The following is a 22,437-nucleotide window of genomic DNA, read 5'->3' as shown; positions in this document are numbered from 1 at the left end:
TTCGGGAGGGGGCGAGAAGAGTTGCTATGGGAGTGACCTGTGTTGCCTTTTCCAAATACCGATTAAGCGACTTAGGTTTTGGCTTGCTGGGATGTGATTGTCTCCGGCGCGCACACACTTCTGTTCTTAAATCAGCAAAACAGAAGGAAATGTCATTCTAATGAAGATAAGATTGTTTAATATCAGGATTATTTATTGTGCGTGCATGACATGTCAGCGCAATAGTATTATTACCAGCCAGTAACTGCTATGGGGGAAATTGGTTCTTCCTGACGACTTAATAAAAAAGAAAAGTTGAGCGATATAATCATAGTCCTGTGAACCCATAACATTTATGTAACTGCATAGGAAGAGTTATAGCTGCAAATCTACTCCACTGATCTCAATGGATGTGTATGGTAAAGGGACATGGAAAATACAATTGTATGTGTTGCTGTGAGACCCCTTGTAAGCGAAGCCGCCAATGCTCTGCATTACATTTGCTCCATTTTTAAAGGGGTTCATCACCGAGAAATCATGTAAAGGACATGCAGTATTATAGAAGTAACAAAAGCGGTCTTACCACACCAATCCCTCTTGTTCTGATACTTTTGGGGTCTCTCGCCGGTCTCTGCTTCCTGTCGCAGCAGTCACATGTCCATGCCAGGACATTTTCATTGGCCTAGGAAGGAGAGAACAGCTGGGGACCTGGGAAACATCTGTCAAAACATTTATTGTTTTGGTTTTGTTTTTTTTCTTTCCTTTTTAATATATATTATGTTTTCCAATACAGTTAATTATTCATTTGGCCTTATTACTTCTCATCTTTTAGAGCGGATCCTGCAAAAATAGACCTTGGTATTGATACGTCTCATGTTGAACATTCTGGCGACTTTTGGATTAAACACCATTGTGGACTAAATGTTTTCTCGTTGACCAAGAAATCCCAAGAGGAGGCTCAAGGAAACATGGAGACCAATATTAACAAGCTCAGTAATTACATCGAAGGTCATACTCAATGTCCAGTAAGTCTTTGAGAATTATAAGGGTATGTTCACATAGTGCTTTTTTGTAGCATATTTTTTTTCCACTTGAAAAAGCGTATTCGCAGTAAACATTCTGCCTACATTTTTTGATGCACTTCTCATGCATTTTTATGCATGCAATTGAATTGAAATAATGGACATGCTGCATGGCAAGCCTGGAAGCCTCTAACAGCCCACCTAACCTATAGGTTTGCCAACAACTGCTGGCAGCTGCATGGATATGGTCTCCGTGCCCATGCCAGTATTGTGCGGTAAATGGATGGAATCACCATATGTACACATCATTATTTTGGCCTTGTTGTAGTGAAATCCAAGACTCCATGCATACAGAGTTGTCGGCAAGCTTGTTCTTATACAACGCAGTCAATGTGAACAAACAGTGCTGCAGTGTAAAGTATAAAAGAAAGAGCAGCACGTTGAGACAGAAAATAGATAGCCTGCCTTAGAATTTGATAGTCTTCCCCTGTACCAGTGTTTGGCAGAAGTGCATATTATATTATGACAGTTAAACTGGACCTGGCCGAGGTGAGTGGCATAACAGAGACATCCGAACAGGGTGTGCACCACCAATTTTGTAAGTTATACATGCTATGGTGCATCGTGTGAACTAAGGAAAATAACTGATCCCAACATCTCACATCCCAGGCAGGATTGCAGTTACTCCCTATATCCCATTTAAAGAAGTGTTATCAAGTTTGGAAATAATTCCATGTCCACAGGAAAGAGGGTAACTTTCCGATCTCTGGGCCTCCGACACCTATGGCCCAAACAGATCATGAGAATTCATTGAAGCGATGGTCGGTCTTTGCCTCTTCCACTTCATTCATTGCAGTACAGAGGTGCATACATTTTTTTGGTCGACATAGCCATAATGAACCAATCCCAAGGGCTGCAAAATAATTTAAAGGGGTATTTTACATGAATACATCACCAGAACCACCGTTGGTAAATTAATATATCGCCAGAACCAAATTTTGAGTATTTGAGATGGATTTGGAGCATTCCTGCTACAAAAAAAATAAGTGTGAACGTATGCTAATTTAGACTAAGTTTTTGGAACAGTATCCCCCTCATAATCTCAAATCTCTTTAAGTTTTGAGGAATTTTAAAGTTTTTAGGAAATGTCTCCTGTGCTGCGCCCCTGAATAAATAATTGCCCCTCATTGTGCTTTCTGCACAAAAATCTCCCCCATACTGCCCCTTTCTGTCTCCCCTCACAGCCCCTCTCCATAAAGTCTCCCCTCACAGCCCCTCTCCATAAAGTCTCCCCTCACAGCCCCTCTCCATAAAGTCTCCCCTCACAGCCCCTCTCCATAAAGTCTCCCCTCACAGCCCCTCTCCATAAAGTCTCCCCTCACAGCGCCTCTCCATAAAGTCTCCCCTCACAGCGCCTCTCCATAACGTCTCCCCTCACAGCCCCTCTCCATAAAGGCTCCCCTCACAGCCCCTCTCCATAATATACCCCCCACATACTACCTCTCTCTCCGTAATATCACCCCAAACTGTCCCTTTCTATATCTCCCCCAGAATGCCTCTCTGCATGTTGTTCCCACTGACCCTCACTATACTATGCCTCCTTTCACAATCCACCAGTTGCCCCATAATCTCTTCCATTACCACATAATGTACCCCTTAATGTCCTCCATTGTCCCTTTTTGTGCCATTGCAGTTAACCCAACCCTTCCCTCCCATCAGCACCCTCCTCTAAACTGAAAGCACTTTTCATCTTCGGCTCCTCCGTGCTGCACTTAGCAGTGCCAGACGTCTCCTCTGCCTGTGCAGCCTTGGCATCTGTGTGGTGACGTCATTACACTGCTGCAAGTCAGGGCCATGGCTGACATGCTGCTTTGTCAAAGTCCGGGTGCCATAGTGTTTAAGAAGAGCGTGACGTCTCCCGGACAGCTCCACGGACCGCACAATATCGCTTGGCGGGCTGTATGTTGTGCAGGCCTGTTCTAATGGCAGTGCTAAAGATAAGTTGAGCACAACCCTTCCATGGAGAATGAATGGAGTGGCCTTGAGCATGATTCACCACCACTCCATTTAGCCGGGGCTGTGCAGAGTCCCTTTTCTCAGGATCACTGGGAGCCATCGTGGTCAAACCCCAAGTGATCGGAAGGTTATCACCTATCTTGTTGGTAGGGAGTAACTTTCAGACTTGAGAACATCTCTTTAATGAAATTGGCAGGAGTAAAGCAGAAGGTGAAAGGAAATGGGCAAAAATAGTGCAATGTCAGACTTTGTATCTTAGTATAACATTGAAAAATGTACAATGCCAGGAAGTGGTGTATTTGCCACACGCTGGCGCAATGACGCTTGACATCTTCATTATATTGTAATTTACTAAGATTGTTGTTTATTTTTTTGTTGGGGCAGGGGACGGTTTTTTTCCGGTGAATAAAAGGATTAATTGTATTCTCTTTTGTTTACCAGTGTGCAGATGTAAAATCTCAGCAGGATCCAACATTAGAAGACGTGTCTGCTGCACGTGACCAGGATGGTGGCATCACTGTGGACTTACAAGCGAGTATTGGAGCGTCGCAGGGAGATGATAACGATGCCAAGCCTTGTGGTAAATCTGACAGTGAGGTGGAAACTGTGGGTGGAGGCGCTGCGGGTTCCAGTCAAAATGTTGAACCCAAAGAGGAAGAGGTGGGAACCGAATGCATTGTGAAGGCTGAGAGTACGTCAGGTACAAAGCAGCACATACCGAGCTGTTCCACCGAGGTACCCGCTGCTGAAAATCTCTCCGCTGGAAACACGAATGAGGAAACTGGAATGACTTCAACTGGAATTGTTTTGTCCCCGTCCTTTAGTGATAACGCTGAGGGAATGATAGCTGGAGCAGAGAGAGACGGTCCACTTACGGAAGCTGCACTCAGAGTCTCTGCTAATCTTCTGCAAGACATCAATGTGAACATGGGGCAGTCACTGTCTGGCTATTGTACTAGTGCTTCAGGCACCACCGACACGGTTTGTCACACTGGGCGAGGTTGTGAACAGGATGCCGTCCTTATAGAAGTATTTCCAGGGTCCGTCTGTACAGACAATCGGTCTAGTAATAATAATTCTGGGGACTGCTTGAACCAACGAGAGCCAAGTACTTGTTCAGCGCCTGAAACAGGACACTCACGTAGTGCCCAAAGGATAAATGTTTTACATTGCATTGAGACATCTGACTCTAAAAATGAGAAAAGTGAGACGACTTCAAAAAACAGAACTTTGGAGCAGTTTGCTGATGGCCTAGTCCTGTCTGTGGTGGATGGGGTGCTAGGCATGGGGTCAGATCATCCCAACAGTGGTGCAAAAGATGTGGAGACAATCGCTGACCAGCTGACCGCATCAATAATACGTGCAAGCTTGGTGGAGCTGGAAGTCACTTCTCGTGAAAATGCAGTTGTTACTCAGACACAAGACAATATAGAGAGAAAACCTCAAAAGGAAGTGTTGTCAGAAGCTGCGGCTAGCGATTTCAGGGCACGTGACTACGCCCAAGCACACATGGATACAGAGGTCCCTGATGCTCCTCTTCATAGCATGACTATAGAAAATCCTGAATTACTAATGAATTCTTCCAATCCTTCACGAGCTCAGGAGCCCATTCCAATGTCTAAAAGCCATAAAATGGAAAGTGAAGAAAATAAAGCGATTTCTGTCACTCCACCGGAAATCATTGTGGAAGAACCGTCCGCCCTGTCTTTAGAGCCCAGCTCGAACCCATATAATACAGAACTGACACATGAAGCAACATCTGCCCTAAAAGAGCCGGCGCAGCAGCAGCAGAACTCCACGCCTGAAAAACAAGAAATGCTTCCACCTGCTGGGTCATCCCTGTCACTGCAGGAAGATGAGACATTGCCATGTGCGAAAAGCAAGTCACACAAAGACTCTGACACTCCCTCTCTGTTTAATAATTACGATTGTCTGAAAAACCAGGAAGTATTGGCCGTGGATTCAGTTCTCATTGATGCAAGAACTGAAATGCAGGAGGCTGCCGTGACAGCCACCGAGGAACCAGACACTGATCACGGACAGCTTACATGTGCAAATGGCAAGGACGATGGTGAACTTGGTGTGAAGCACTGTGAAATTATCCCTGAAGGTGTAGAAGCAGACACTGTCGTTTTACCACTATTAGACCCCAGGGAACAATTAGCTGATCATGTGGATTATAAGATCCCTACGGAGAATGACAACGCACGTGAAAAGGAAGAATCTGAGGAAGTTGGAAAGGAGTCAGAGTTAGAGAATGATGGAGGTGAGGATGGCCCCGAGCTGGAAAAAGTCCCAAGAGCATCACTTCATCCTATAGCCGAGGAGACTGTACATAATGGCGAGTCCTCTTCAGATACTACTGAGGATACTGCCTCCTCCGACCTCAGCGATTCTGAAAAGTCTCTAGGTACAGATGAAGAGCAAACCGTGGACCTTTTCTCCCAGGCGGTGGATTGCTTATCTGATGATGAAGAGAACCCAATAGTAACATCTAATGGAGATGTGGGCATGGCTGAGGTCAGACTAGCTCAAGATGTCCTGGGTAATGAAATCTCTCTGTCTCCCAGCATCCAGCCTACAGAGGATTGTTTAAAGGGTCCAAGTGGAAGTCCTGATGTCCTAAAAGAAGATGACTCCGGTTTGGATATCTCTGTGAACTTGGAGGATACTCTGTGCCCAAGCATATCTGACACAGAACTAGTCTCTGGTAATTTTCATTATTTTCTTTAACATTATATTATTGTTCAGTAAAAGGGTGCACAGACTCACAAAGGGGTCTCCAATGGCAGATCTAGACTTTGGTGTTGTCTATGGCAACTGGCCAGTTACCAAACGATAAGTGACCTGATCATTTGCTGTAGACATTCTTCCACCACTTTCTTGCCAACACTTGCAGAAAGTCCACAGAAGTAACTTGGACTTTCAGCTTAGATTAAGGGGGGTGCTGGAGGGTGAGTGGGTGTAAGACCAGGTACGCTGCCAGTCTATAGGAATGGTGGCTGGCAGGGTGTCCTCGTGCTCACGCTCAATAAATCTATAGACCGTACTCCTAACCAGTATGACAACTTTGCTCCATTTTGCTACTTTTTATAAATCTCTTCCATATTATAATTAAACGTATTATTGGCATCGCTGTGTCCCAAAATAGTTAATTGGCTGTAGTATTGTCTGCTTCCGGCCAGGCAGTGGAAAAGATGACATTTTTCTGCCGTGTATAGGAGCGGCTGAAAGCTGACACCGAGCACAGATAATTGCCGCTAGCTCTTAGTTTTCCTGTAGCCGGGCTGGTCTGACTACTGTTCTGTAGACTGTCATTATGTGCACCGCTCCTATCGGTGTGAGTGCTTTCATTTACGTCTGAAACTTAAAGGCACAAAATAGAAAAACACCTATGGGTGCTACTCATGTAAAAGACACGCATTATCAATACTATGATTATTTATTTTTTATCTTACCTTTGTTTTTTTAATGTCGGTATATCTCCATACCTCACACACCTGGAGCTTGCTGTTCCTTCCCAATTGATATTTGCTTATTTTTAGGGCTATATGGTGATATGAGAATGGGCTGTATCCCCTATATGAAAGCATACAGTGGCACAGTAACACTTCATGCCCATCTGATGCCCGTTTACTGCCAATTTTACACGTGCGTGAGGTATACAATGCAAACAAACATTGAATAACGAGAGAAAAAATGATCATCTGTTTCGCACATATTGTAATATTTCTGTCCATTGACTCCGCTTGTCCTTATTACTTTATACGTTGGATTTTGGTGCAGTACATTGCATGTTATTATCTAGACATTCCCAGCCGACATCTGCACAATGGAGGCTTTATCATTCTCTACTTTGCTAAATAATTGTTCTGCTAACTGTTCTTACCTCCTGGTATTTGGTGATTTTCTGCCAGCGTTCAATGGGCAAACACAAGTCACAGCAAAACTATGTGATAATTGTGGAGGTGGTTACAAGTCTCCTTTTGAACAAGGCTTGTTATTACCCACAGGTCAGGGCGAGGTGCTTTTTTTGGAATTGTTGCAACAGTTTAGGCAACAGAGCTTTTGTGTCCGAGATCAGAAGATTATTATTATTATTATTATTTTGATTGCCTGCTGCCTCTGCTTTTTATATGTGCAGTAGTAAATTTACACAACGTATATACACGTGTATAAGCCGACCCGAGTATAAGCTGACCCCCCCCTAATTTTGCCACAAAAAACTGGGAAAACTTATTGACTCACATATAAACCTAGGGTGGAAAATGTAGCAGCTACTGGTAAATTTCAAAAATAAAGAGATACCAATAAAAATAAAATTAATTGAGACATCAGTAGGTTAAATGTTTTTGAATATCTATATTGAATCAGGAACCCAATATAATGCTCCATACAATTTACCATGGTCCCCATAATATGCTCCATACAAAATACACCCCATATAATGCTGCACAAAGGTTAATAATGCACCCATAAAATGCTCCATAGAATAGTATGCCCCATATAATGCTCCATAAAGGTTTTGGCTCCATAGATTATTCCCCCATAAGATGCTCCATAAGATGCTTCGTAGATTATGCCCCAGTTGGATGCTCCATAGATTATGCCCCCATAAAATGCTCCATAGCTTATACCCCTATATGCTGCCCCATAGATTATACCCCTATATGCTGCCCCATAGATTATGCCTCCATATGCTGCCCCATAGAATATGCCCCCATATGCTGCCCCATAGAATATGCCCCATATGTTGCCCCATATGCTGCTCCATAGACAATGCCCCCATATGCTGCTGCATAGACTATGCCCCCCATATGCTGCCCCATAGAATATGCCCCCCATATGCTGCCCCATAGAATATGCCCCCCATATGCTGCCCCATAGAATATGCCCCCCATATGCTGCTCCATAGAATATGCCCCCCATATGCTGCCCCATAGAATATGCCCCCCCATATGCTGCCCCATAGAATATGCCCCCCATATGCTGCTCCATAGAATGTCCCCATATGCTGCCCCATTGACTATGCCCCCATATGCTGCTCCATTGACTATGCCCCCATATGCTGCTCCATAGACTATGCCCCCATATGCTGCCCCATAGAATATGCCCCCATATGCTGCCCCATAGAATATGCCCCCTTATGCTGCTCTATAGAATATGCCCCCAGAGGCTGCCCCCATATGCTGCTCCATAGAATATGCCCCCATATGCTACGCCATAGAATATGCCCCCATATGCTGCCCCATAGAATATGCCCCCATATGCTGCCCCATAGAATATGCCCCCATATGCTGCCCCATAGAATATGTCCCCATATGCTGCCCCATAGAATATGCCCCATATGCTGCTCCATAGAATATGCCCCCAGAGGCTGCCCCCATATGCTGCTCCATAGAATATGCCCTCATATGCTGCCCCCATAGAATATGTCCCCATATGCTGCTCCATAGAATGTCCCCATATGCTGCCCCATAGAATATGTCCCCATATGCTGCCCCATAGAATGTCCCCATATGCTGCCCCATAGAATATGTCCCCATATGCTGCCCCATAGAATATGTCCCCATATGCTGCCCCATAGAATATGTCCCCATATGCTGCCCCACAGAATATGTCCCCATATGCTGCCCCATAGAATATGTCCCCATATGCTGCCCCATACAATATGCCCCCATATGCTGCCCCATAGAATATGCCCCCCGAGGCTGCCCCATATGCTACTCCATAGAATATGCCCCCATATGCTGCCCCCATAGGATATGCCCCCATATGCTGCTCCATAGAATATGCCGCCATTTGCTGCCCCATAGAATATGCCCCCATATGCTGCCCCCATAAGATGCTCCATATATTATGCCCCCATATGCTGCTGCTGCAAAGAAAAAATGCCATACTCACCTCTCCTGCTCAGGACCTGAGATATTTACCTGTCCGGGGTCCATCGCTGCTCACCGCTGTCTGCCGCTTCCTGTGTCAGTGACTGTTCAGCCAGCAGAGGGCGCGGCGCTCACTAACCACGTCACCGCTCCCCCTGCTGCCTAAACGTCACTGACACAGGATGCAGCAGACAGCGGTGAGCAGCGATGGACCCCGGACAGGAGAATATTGGATATACTTACCCCCTCCTGGTGCAGTCTCTGCAGCCCCGCTTCTCTGACTCCCACGGTCTCCGGCAGCTCTTCCTTCCTTCAGCGGTCACGTGGTACCGATCATTAAACTCATAAATATGCGCATATTCATGAGTTTAATGAGCGGTACCACGTGACCGCTGAAGGAAGAGCTGCCGGAGACCGCGGGAGTCAGAGAAGCGGGGCTGGAGAGACCGCGCTGGGTGGGGGTCAGTATGAGCTCTGTCACCCCCGCTCCCCCTCCTCCGCCGACCCCCCAGTATATGACTCATGTATAAGCCGAGAGGGGGACTTTCAGCCCAAATAAATGGGCTGAAAATCTCGGCTTATACACAAGTATATACGGTATATATTGTACGTGACTATAGTCCATGGTAATCGTATACAGTTATTAGGCTAGGATCACAATATATTTTTGTGTCCTAGAGATAACTTTAAGTCTAGGCTTGAGACAGGCAGATGATACCTTTCAACAAAATGCATGAATCCGATATCTATAGTCCGGTAAGGGAACAATTGTTCATAGGAACGCTCGTTCATGACTATTGGCCCTTGTAAAGAAGTCAGCAAACACCAAACAAAACAAAATGTTTGTCGAGTGTGCTAGTTGTTAAGCTGCCTTATAAGTCAGTTATTGGCGACACATCGTCCTCTGTAGTAGGACACGTGCTCCTGACAACATGATATTCTAGGTGTGCAGAACGATCGGATTAAAGAGGACCTATCATCAGGTCAAAAAGTGGCCAGTTATTGGTCTGATTTTTTTTGTTTTTTAAATCTGACATACCGATCCAGAAATATGTGCCTTTTTATTTAATGTACTTTTTTATGGTCTTTATAAAGGGGTGGTGCTTACCGGATGATTATGCTGAGCAGTCTAAAGACCCGTCCCCAGAGGATCCTGTCAGCATCGTACACTAGGGAAAGATCAAAAAATTATCACTAAAAATGGAACATTTCTCTGGAACCATATGGCAGAGTTGAAACAAGAAACAGAATATTTGAGGGCGCAGCAGGAATAAAATAAGAGCAAGAACTGGCTTCCTTAGACCTGGTGACAGGTCTTCATTAAGGGGTGCAGGTTTTAGACCCGAAATGAACTTTCTCTGTGTAAACCACCTGTAAGGTTGACGACGTTCATACCTTTGTTATACAAGTATATGACTGTTTTATAGAAATTCATAAGCTAATTTTCATGCAAATATGCCACAGGTTCAGGAGGGGAGGGGCGACCCTGCACGTAGAGATCTCCGATACCTTTCTCAATTTCCCCACCTGTCACCGGCCTCCAGTCATTGACTGGCATGTTACTCTTCTCTGTGACCTTCTCCGCCTCCTGATATCTCGCATTGTCAGTGTGCAATAAGCTCCTGATAATATTCAAAAGCTGGACTATCAAACTATGCAGATGCCAACCCCGGGAATGATGGAGCATTCGGCAAGATCTCAGGCCATGGAGAAGGTCACAGAAAAGTGTCAGCTGCCAGTCACTGATAGGAGGTCGATGGTGTGTGGGGAAAGAGGGAGCATGACAAGAGAGCTGGAATTCCAAGGCTGTCCAACCTCCTGCACTTCGACAGTGGATTTCTGTAATGCTGAGGCACGAACATCTAAAAGGTATGAACGCCATCGACATATACTTGGATTTTATATCGAGCAGGTTAGTTTGGGGTCTAAAAACCTGCAGTGCGACTCCCTTTAACTATCATAGGCGTATGGTCGGCCTAAACAGGCTATTAAACAACTGATGATCATATGCAAGTAGCCAGGTGACAGTCCTTTAATATCTGTGATCGTGCCGTGCCATCTAAACCCAGCATAACACTTTCGCTTTCATTTTGGAATACCGTAGATGCTTTGCAGTGTGAAAGACTTTATGTCCCTGCTGCACCTAAGCCCTATATTTACTGCCAAGGCTAGGATTGAATCCCATCAGGATAGCTGTCCCTAAGTTGGTGAAATCATAGAATCGTAGAGTTTGAAGGGACCTCCTGGGCCATCTGGTCCAACTCCCTGCTCAAAGCAGGATTCGCTAAATCATCCCAGTCAGATGCCTGTCCAGCCTCTGTTTGAAGACTTCCATTGAAGGAGAACTCGCCACTTCTCGTGGCAGCCTGTTCCACTCATTGATCACTCTAACTGTCAAAAAGTTTTTTCTAATATCTAATCTGTGTCTCCTCCCATTCAGTTTCATCCCATTGCTTCTAGTCTTTCCTTGTGCAAATGAGAATAAAGTTGATCCTTCTACAATGTGACAGCCCTTTAGATATTTGTAGACAGCTATTAAGTCTCCTCTCAGTCTTCTCTTTTGCAAACTAAACAATCCCAAATCCTGCAACCTTTCCTCATAAGACAGAGTTTGCAGACCGGTCACCATTCTGGTCGCTCTTTTCTGAACTTGCTCCAGTTTGTTGATGTCTTTTTTAAAATGTGGTGCCCAAAACTGGACACAATATTCCAGATGAGGTCTGACCAAAGAGGAGTAGAGGGAAATAATGACTTCACGTGATCTAGACTGTATGCTTCTGTTAATACATCCTAGAATTGCATTTGCCTTTTTTGCTGCTGCATCACATTGTTGACTCATATTCAGTCTGTGATCTATTAGTATACCCAAGTCTTTTTCACATGTGCTGTCACTAAGCCCTATTCCTCCCATTCTGTATATGCTTTTTTCATTTTTATTGCCCAGATGTAGTACTTTGCATTTCTCCCTGTTAAAAACCATTCTGTTAGTTGCTGCCCACTTCTCCAGTTTATCAGAAGAGCCATACAGCCAGTTTGTCAAAAATTAAAATTGGTCTTTTACTTTATTTTTATGGAACATCTCATTGTATTAAGTGCTAATAATACATCCCAGCAGGCTCTTGTACTCGTTGAGCCAATCTGTCCCTTTGTACAGTTCTGTAAACCCTTGAAGTTGTGGGTCACCCATATAATGATATCCATAGTTGATGTATCGGCCTTCTCTAAACTCTTTAGACCTGTGAAATTCATGCTGAAAACAGAAAAAAAAATTGGTATCCATCAGATGCCATATATGCAGTTTTTCCTCCCCAAGAGCACTGTATGGCGGCACATGTAGCCCTGTACGTATCTGTAGTACCAGGGACTCCTTGTGCGAACAGTTTCTCTGAATTGCAGTAGTAAGTTCCCTATTGTGCATTTTCTGTCATTAGTATTCAGATATGTAGCAGCTAATGATAGTAAAGAAGTAGTTTTTCATTGTAGATTTGTATATGTAGCCACTTCCCTGAGGGTTTCCATATTGGACGCATTTGCTTCCTTTATTTTCCGTATAGACTTTGCAGTATCTGCACCTGGTATGGACAAAAATGGGCATTTCAGTCCTTTGTGTATCTTTTAGTGATCAGGGTAAAAAAACAAACAATATTTCTGATCTTTTTCTCCCAACATGGATAAATGCATACAAATAACAATATATTTTTATAATAAAAATCCTAATACATTTCTGATACTTTCTTTAGTAAGGCGGATGTTTCAATGTGGTCACTGAAGAGGTTGTGATGCAGCATTGTCTGTGTCGCCTTTCTTTCTATGGACTGTACCAGCCTTGTACCTTCTCAGTAGTGTGAACAAGCAGCAAGTGCAAGATGCATTATAGGACTGTGTATTCACTCCTGGTGATTCTCCCGCACTCTGATGTCCCCGCTTTCCCTTAAGGCTGCAGACTGCATGTCATGCTGAGTATGAAGAATCACTGGTGAACTGTTAGGGTATGTTCACATGTTGCATTTTTGCTGCTTTTTTAATGCAAATTTTAAGCTGCTTTTTACAGCACCAGCAAAAGCTGAGATTTCAGAAATCTCATGCACGCATTGTTTTTTTTTCCTGACTGAATTGGAAAACTTAAACTGCAGCATGTCACTTCTTTCAGCGTTTTTGCAGCATTTTTTCACCTATAGATAGCAATGAGTAAGTGCAAAAAGCAGCAAACACACAGGTATTAAGTTTTGCTGCGTTTTTGGCTCAAAAACCTAAGGAAGTTGCGTCATGTTTTCTTTTTTTTTTTTTTTTTTGTAAAACGCCGCAAAAAGTCAGCAAAACCTGCTTTTTGTAAGCAGCTACTTTACTGCCATGAGAGCAGATTTTGCCTGCAGAAAAAAATGCTGCAAAAAGGGAACGTGTGAACATAGTTCTTTCTGAGACTGCATGCCATATCATTTTCTCTTGCGGACCCCACAAATCGTGAAAATGCTGTTTCACTGAATCCTTAACATATGGCCTATGTGTTTTGTAGACTGATTTTTTTTATTACTATTATTTATTCTTCTCGTTGTGTGTTTCAGCAGAATGTCTGGACAATAAAGTAGATGACGAAGTGGATTTTGGCAAACAGTCAAGCCCCAGAACAAAAGTGGTAAGTTACGTCTTGGTCTAATTAGCAAACATTTGTTATGTGTTAGAGGAACACTCCATCCTTCCATTCATGAAGATATTAGTCCTGAATTATTTAAAGATGTCTAGTCCTGCACTTCCTTCCTGTAGTGTAGGGTCACATGTTGGATGTTTAGACCTGATTTTCTACACTTATTTCTAAAGTGAAATTTGCTGCACTTCTGCTTCTAAAGTGCTTGTGCGTTATCGGCATTTATTCAGTTTTTAATTACATTTTTTGATATGGAACTTAACAAAACAGAGTAACAAAACAATGTCAGGTTAGTGGTTTAATGGGAACCTGTCGTCAGATTCATGCTGCCCAAACTGAGTCTGACACTAGTTGCGTGATTGCTGCCAGGTTTGTTTTACTCTGAAATATGGTGGCTTTTCACAGTAACATTGCTGGCTTTGCTATGTATCCCATCTGACTAGTACCTGGCAGATCCCCACCAGCCTTTTCCTTCACTGACAGACTATCTTTTACTATGTACACCTGTTAGTCATCCAGAGCGGGGCTTGGAGAAGCATCTGATCCCTAGAAAAGACTGCCGAGGACTAAGTGTGTCTACTGCGAAACGCCACAGCTAGTGTCTAATTCAAGCTACCATAGTCCTCTTTCATAGTCCTCTTCAAGTGCCTCCTTATTGTGCATCTTGAAACAGCCACACTGCTAGTTTTCAGAGAGTCCAGTGTTTCAGTTGATGATATTTGTGGGTTTTTATTTGCATCCCGAACAGTTTTTCTGGCAGCTGTCACAGGTGAGGATGTTACCTTTAGTAGCCATTCAAACCCATTTGTGTCAACTTCTGTGCATGTTATCAGGCCAAAATCACCAGGGTATGTAAACTTTTGAACAGGGTAATTTGGATGTTTTGGGTTGTCATTATGGTTTAAAAAGAGAAAACACAGTAGTTTGACAATAAATGGCTTCACCCAATCACTAACCATGAGTGGAGAAAATGTTTTGATGTTATCATTCATATTCTCTGAAAAAAGGCCAAAAAAGAAAAAATTCTGCCGGGGTTTGTAAACTTTTGAGCACAACTGTACTCACCTAACGCCTATTCCATTGAAGCCAAAACTCCTGCAATAAAATAAAAAAGCAACGCTATCCCTCACCTGTCCGACGTTCTGTCCCACGCCGTAATCCATGTCTGTGGCTAAATAGTTTTCAAACTGGATGGGGCCAAGATGCGGTCATCCAGTCTGAGAACCACTCATGAATAAGCTGCTGCAAGCACAGCTTCAGTGAGCAGCGGTGACCTCATCGTGTTTTCCGTGGGTCACTGAGGCTGGGTCCAGAACTGGCAAAATCTGCAGTGAACACACTGAGCTGAACTGCAGTCAACTCGGTGACTTTTTCTCATGGTGCTGTGGCTACCGCAGTTCAGCTCTGTTGGGTACGCAGCCTCAGGGTCCCGCCATAACCAAAATGAGGTCACCGCTGCTCACTGATGCTGTGCTCGCATGCAGCTCATTCATCAGTGGTTCTCAGCCTGTATGGTTGCATCTTGGCACTTTTCGGCTTGAAAACTATTTATCCCCAGACATAGATTACAGCGTGAGACAGAACTTCAGACAGTTGAGGGATATTGTTGTTTTTTAATTTTTACTTTATTACAAGAGATGTTGGCTTTAATGAAATGGGCGTTAGATGAGTATAACAGTGTTTATTTGTAAACAAAAATTTAAGTGTGTTTTGTTTTGATTTCAAATAAAGGACTTTATTCTGGCTGTGTCTTTATTTACAATTTAATTGTTTTATTAGTAATGAATGGGGGTTCTTTTAGACACCTATCCATTACTAACCCATGAGCTTGATGTCACCAGACAATAGAAAGGTGACATCAACCCTACAAATATTACACCACTTGCCACCACTACAGGGCAAGTGGTAAGAGCCGGGCAAAGCGTCAGAATTGGCACATCTAATTGATGTGCCTTTTCTGGCTGCTGTGGGCTGCTATTTTTAGACTGGGGAGTCAGTATTCATAGCCCCCTACCAGCCTGAGAATACCAGCCCCCAGCTGTCTGTTTTAGCTTGGATGATTGTCAAAATGGGGGGACCCCCACTCCGTTTTTTAAAATTCACCATGGGGACCCAGCTATTCTCCATAACCAGTCTTTCTAACGCTGACAGCTGAGGGTTGCAGCCCCCAGCTGTGAGTTTTGCCTGGCCGGTTATCAAAAATACAGGGGAAGCCATGCCGTATTTTAATATATTTATAATTTATAGCACAGGTGACGGCTGATGAATACTCCCATAAGACGCCGCATGCTCTCACTATTACTAGCGGCAGCAGATGTAGGCTGATGGGAGTAATAGTCCCATCAGCTGCCACCTGCTCTCGCTGTTACCTGTTGAATACAACTTTCTACATTCTCCCCTGCTAGTGCTGCAGAGGAGAATGATGAGAGCCGTCTTCAGTGCCGGGGACCAGAGTAAACAGTACCACTGCTTCCCAGGTGCCGGTGCGTGCCACTATGATGACACATAGATATCATCCGTGTGTCAGTAGTGTGCACATGTGTGGGACGTTTTGCGGCCCATGCTGCTGTTAAAAAATAGACATGTCAGTGTCTTTTGTCCACGAACTCGCAGTCCGTGGAAACACACTGACATATGCACCGGTCCATTCACATTAATGGATTTTCTGTGTGTAAGTGTCTCTGATACGTGTGAAAACTGTTACCACACGTAGTGGGCACACTGATGTCTGAAAGAGCCCTTAACCTCATGACTGATTCCTTCTACCTGCAAATTGGGGCTCTCCTTAAAAATGAATGAGTGAACTCTGCACCAAAAAGTCGCATTTTTGAAATTGAAATCGTCATGTTGCAGATTTTAAAAACACAACAAAAGCCGATTTCCGCAGAGATTTTACACATAAAAAATGCATCAGTAAATGATGTGTTAAAACTCATCCACATTTCTTAAACTGTAAAATGTTGCAGATTTTGTTCGGAAAATCTGCACCAAATGTGAACCCAGTCTGAAGATACTGATGTACAGTATATTAGGACGAGTTTTGTGAGATGCGCTCGGTCAGTGTATATTATTGTCTTTTCTATCATTTCTTTCTTTCTATAAATTTACTCAAGAGAGAAACTGGGTCTGAGCAGAAAAAGTAAATTAATGTGCATGCAAAATGTAATTGCATATGAACACATGACCATTACACAGAGAAAAACAAAAACAAAACACAAAACAAATATCCTGGAATAAAAAAGTAAAAAAATGTAAAAAAATATATTGCAAAAATTGCATGAAAGTAGTAATAATAGTAATAATAAGGGTATTTAGTCAACATAATTTTGATCAAAATAATGTAGAAGCCATCCCGCCACGTCACGGCAACCCTTGTGGGACAGTCCTACTCTTGTAATAATAAAATTATGTTAACTAAATACCCTTATTATTACTATTATCACTACTTTCATGCAATTTTTGCAATATATTTTTTTACATTTTTTTACTTTTTTATTCCAGGATATTTGTTTTGTGTTTTGTTTTTGTTTTTCTCTATAAATTTACTCAGCAGATTTTTGGAAAAATTTCTGCAGATGAAAGCCTGTTTCATAATAATTTTATTTCTATAGCGCCATCATATTTTGCAGTGTTTTACATTTTAGAGAGTACTTGTACATACAATAAAAGACATTACAGCATAACAATAATCATACAAGTCAACAGATACCAAGAGGAGTGAGGGCCCTGCTCATAAGCTTCCAGTTTTATGGAGGAATTGGAGAAATGCAAAAGGTGGATGGTAACAATTGCTTGCACTGATAAATAGGGTGTTCATGTAATGCTGCATGAACTGGTAACCAACCAGTATGTGTAAAAGTACAGACACAGAGGGCTATTAATTGCATGAAGGGTCTGAGTAGGGCCCGTTTTAGGAAAAGTGAGGCCCAGGGCAAAAGTTTAAAATGGGGCCCCAAATGCTAACATATTGCACATCACACAGAAACATTTCGGTTGTAGTTACATGCGCTGAGTTCAGGCCGCTAAATGAGTGTGATCGACAGTATTGAAGTTGTTTGCCGCTTGTTTCCCGGCCTCTTTCCACTGGCTGAGGAAGAATAATGGTAACAGAAAAATCACTAGTAGATCAATCTGCCCCCATACAGTATCATGTTATCAGCAGCACATCTGCAGTTTTCACCAGGTGATGTGCTGCTGAGAACAACAATCTCTTGATGAATAGGCAAAATTTTGTTTGTTTAGTGTAATACACCCCATAGTCCTCCACATAGTATAATGCACCCCACAGTCCTCCATATTGTATAATGTGCACCCCGTAGTCCTCCAAGTAATCTCCATAGTCATCAATATTGTATAATCCCTATAGTCCTCCATATAGTATAATACATTCCTCATAGTCCTCCATATATGAAAATACACTACTCAGTCCGCCATATAGTATAATACACTCCACATAGTCCTCCATATAGTATAATGCACCCCCCATAGTCCTCCACGTCGTACAATTCAGCGGATGGGTGACCAGTGCAACAACTTGCACAGGGTAGAGGCATCAGTGTAACGGTTGGTGAGGAATATGATCCTGGCTACTGTGTTCGGGATAGATTGGACAGGGGAGAGTTTAGTAAGATGGAGGCCAATTAGTAGAAAGTTGCAATAGTCCAGATAAAAATGAATAGGAGCAGCAAGAAGTGTTTTTGCAGAGTCCAAAGTAAGAAAAGTTTGAATTCTAGAAATATTTTTGAAGTGTAGATGATATGAGTGAGCGAGTGATCAGATTTAAGGAGTGAATGCAAGATCTGGATCAAATATGACCTAAGACAGCATGTTGCTGTGGAGTAATGGTAGAACCACAGACAGAAATGGCAATATAGGGCATACTGTAGGTAGGTTAGTCGAGGGAGGAAACACAAGCTCTGTTTTTGAAAGGTTCAGTTTCAGATAGAGGGAGGACATAATGTTAGAGACAGCGGTAAAACAATCTTTTTACTCAACTCTAAGGCCTCTTTCACACTTCAGTCTTTTAGAATCAGTCACAATCTGTCAAAGTGTTGAAAAAACAGATCCTGTGCAGATTGCAAAAAAACTGATGCATCGGATCCGTTTTTTTGACGGATCCCTCAAGGCAGCAGTTTTAGGAATGTTAAGGAACAGAATTTGAGAGAGAGAGAATTTTTGTGTGCCAGGAAGGCTGTGGGGGTATGCTCAGTTTGAAAAAACGGAATCCAGCGACGGATTCAGTCTTTTGACGGACAGCGACGGATCCGTCGCCCATAGGCTTCCATTATAACCAACGACGGACGGCGCTGGATCCGTCGCGGTCCGACTTTTCAACGTACACAAAAAACTTTATTTTGTCCATTGTCTCCGGCCGACGGACAAAGAATTTATGGCGGTTCCGTCAAATGACGGATGAAACGGACTGCCATCAGTCACAATCCATCGCTGATAAAAGTCTATGAGAAAAAAATGGCTCCAGAAGGCAAAATTGCTGGATCCGTTTTTGTCACCAAACGACAAATTAGGACTGAAACAAAAAGACTGAAGTGTGAAAGAGGCCTTAGTTTTCTTATGTTGAGCTGGAGAATTGTGGGGTGTGCTCTCACCCGTGCGACTCTCCTTCCCCTCTCTCAGCGCGAGTGTGATACTTGCCTAATGGAGAGACTACGTTTCCTCCATTCTTACACTACAGTCTGTCCTCCTGTGTGTAAGACTAATGCTGTCTTACATATAGGCAAGGAGATTGTAATTTAACCAAAACTTTTTTCTTCTTCCTGTTTTTCACTTATTGAATTTTTGAGGCCACACTTTTTGTTACTGACTGAAGAAGTTTATTAACATTTACAGAGAGGCAAGGATATCGGAACGACGGGTTCTTGGGAGAGGAGGAAGATGTCCTAATAAGATATATAGCAAGGTTTTGTGTACTTACAGTAATGATTTATAAAAAAAAAAAAAGAAATCTTAAATCAGGTGCATGTGGAGTATTTATAACTTTTCACATGTCCCCTTCTGTTCAGCATATAGACACTACCTTATACTGACACTATTCCTATTTCCATTTCCTCGTTTATACCTTTTATAAATTCTTGGCCTGTTATTGTTAGACATTATAAAACCGGAATTGCCTAAAACGCTCCTATTTATTGCTCTTGTTCGCCTTCGGCTTGAGAACGTTACCCCCGGGCTGCTGTATGCTCGCTAGCAAGTGAAGGGTTCCTCCTGTTGGAGGTAATTTTGGTGACTAACACCAGGGTGTTAACTTGTGTTCTCTGTTCTCTGGCAACGAAGGAAAAACATATCTCATAAGAAAACACACAAGCACAAACTCTACTTTATATACGTGAAGCCACCATTTTCTGATGACTGTCCACAAAATCTATCCTGTGGTGCCGGGATCATATAAAACTCTGAGGTTTCCAAGCTCTACACTTTTTTTATTCTCTCCTTCATCTGTGATTTTCTCTCCCGGGGTTTCTCCATTACAGCACTTTGCTGAAACTCCAATAACAAAGTTTCCTGCTGCTAAGATTTAGCAAAAGAAAAAAAAAGTGAAATGAATGAATTCCCTCTAGTAACAGTAAATAAGAACACAGTATACACTGGAGGAACCTTCTCTGAGCGCTACATAATTGTCTCTCCTTGTTTGTAGTGTTTTTAGAGAGATGTTACTCTTGTATGTTTATGTTACCTAACGTTTTGTAAACTTGTTTTCTGTAACTTTAACATATTTTCCTGTTTACAAGGTGCTTTACTTGGGAAGTGAGCCCTGTATGGAGGGCGGCTGAATTTCTTTTAAAATGTGTCAATGGAAAATGGTATTCTTCAGCAGCCTGAAAGGGTCCCATTGTGCACTGTGTAATGGCATCACGCAGAAGGGGAGTTTCAGGACCTTTCTTTCATACTAGATGGTCATTTCCAGCCACACTTTTCTCCTTTACAGGGTAGTGGTTTGTGTAGGCTATTTTATGCTGTGTAGTTAGGCTTCTCTATCAATGTATTGTCTGTTTGAAAATGGCATTTATACATGTGAAACGACTGGAAATAATGCACTAAAATAAGGCGTTGTTCCCTTTTATTGGATAACTAACAGCCCTGAGAACTCTGTTTTATAACAGATTGCCCTCATGTCATATCCACATTGTTTTACAAGAACATTTAAAGGGACTCTGTCATTAGGATTTCACCCCTCAAACTATATGCGCATGTAGCTCTTCCATAAACTAGTCCAGTAATACTTTTACATGGCCACTCTGTTCTTCCGTTTCTAAGAAACCATCATTTAAATTGATATGCACATGAGGCTAAAGGGCGATAGTAGATCGAAAGCCTCTGTCACTCCAGCTCTATTCCCTGCCCAGCATTGCCTCCTCCTGTTGACTGATGGCTCCTTTGCCTTAAGTCACCCACATAAAGATTGTCATCCAGCAAGAGGCGTCGGGCCGGAGTGTATAATAGAGCTGTAGTGACAGAGGTTTCAGATCTACAATAGCTTTTCATTCTAATTAGCATATCAATTCAAATGCTGATTTATCAGTAATGAAGGAAAAGGACTGGACAGGCAAAGGACTTGCTGGACTGGTCTATAGTAGAGCTACATGCGCATATAAATAATTTTAAAGGTGAATTCCTGCTAACAGATTAGGTGCATTCACAGTGTTTGCCTCATGCACGGGAAAAGCTCCTGATGTACACAGCAAATGTATCTATAGGATTCCCATTTAACGGACAGTGTATTTTTTTTCCTCTGCTGGATCATTCTATATTGGCTCCAATAAAAGTATAGTGCCATATCCAGCACTGTGCACAACTTTTAAGCAGGTATGGGAACGATGCTGCGGGGTGAGAATGCCTTCAGAAAGAAGTGTTACTAGTTTATATCAAAAAATAAAATGCAAAGTGAATGAATAAAAGAGAAATTCATATCAATGTTTTCTGTGACCACCTTTTGGCTTCAAAACACTATCAGTTCTTCTGGTACACTGGCACACAGTTTTTGAAGGAACTCTGCAGGGAGGTTGTTCTAAACATCTTGGAGAAATTACCACCAGGCTGCAAATCCTCCTAGCTCTGTGGGGCCATATCATGACTTCCAGGACTTCGTTCTTTTTGCAGAAGACACTGTAGTTTTTAATGACATTTGACTGTATGTTTGAGGTTCTTATCCTGCTGCAAACTAAATTAACACGGAGCTGAAAGAAATGGTTAAATAAATAGATAACCAGAGAGTATATACCCATTAAAAAAGATCATTTTTATTTAATGTAATATGTTTAAAAACAGTATAGAAACAAACAAGCAAACTACTGGACAGTAAATATTGGGGGCCGCTAAATAGTGCAAATAGAGCATAGTAAAGTGCTTATCACATCATGTAAATCAACACGGGCAATAGTACATGGGGTAAAACATCCACCACCGTTTAGCCAGTTAGATTACAGCATGAGAGCATTACTTACATAGGATTTAGCTTATATAAGCGCCCTGACCGCCCCAACGCGCGTTTCATCTCAGTAGCTCATCAGGAGGCGCAGTGGTTATCTATTTAACCGTTTTTTTGTGCTCAGTGTTAATCTATGAGTTTAAACTTAACAAGATTTATTTCAAGTGGGTCGTTTGTGTTGCTTAAAGTAAATTTATTGCCAATCAGACGCCTCTCTGATGGTATTGCATAATGGATAAACTTATCTTTTTTTTAACTCCTTAAACAATTGGGGGATCATACATTTATGATCATAGGAGCAAGTTAGACATTCTTGCACTGGAGGTAGACAGAGTTTCCACTGACTACCGGCATTCATTGTGAATTCATATAATTGATTAATCTTGATTTGTTAAAACTATAAACCCCTTTTGACCAGTTATACAAACCTGTATTGTAAAAGTATGCTTTGAC

The 22,437-nt window shown here is 42.5% G+C and overlaps 1 protein-coding gene across 3 annotated transcripts in view; it reads left to right on the top strand.

The window, feature by feature from the left end:
- The window catches only part of AKAP13 (A-kinase anchoring protein 13), a 250,169-nt gene that overhangs the window by 117,755 nt on the left and 109,977 nt on the right, over positions 1-22,437 (top strand). For all 3 annotated transcript variants that reach the window (XM_073568737.1, XM_073568735.1, XM_073568736.1), the window contains exons 6-8: positions 812-1,004; positions 3,459-5,727; positions 13,462-13,532. In XM_073568737.1, coding sequence (XP_073424838.1) covers positions 812-1,004; positions 3,459-5,727; positions 13,462-13,532 — 2,533 coding nt within the window. The remainder of the gene's footprint in view (positions 1-811; positions 1,005-3,458; positions 5,728-13,461; positions 13,533-22,437) is intronic.

This window comes from Dendrobates tinctorius, unplaced genomic scaffold (genome assembly GCF_039654945.1).
Source record: "Dendrobates tinctorius isolate UK_male_01 unplaced genomic scaffold, ASM3965494v1 ptg000022l, whole genome shotgun sequence".
Lineage (NCBI taxonomy): Eukaryota > Metazoa > Chordata > Amphibia > Anura > Dendrobatidae > Dendrobates > Dendrobates tinctorius.
This window is presented reverse-complemented; position numbering and strand designations above follow the sequence as displayed.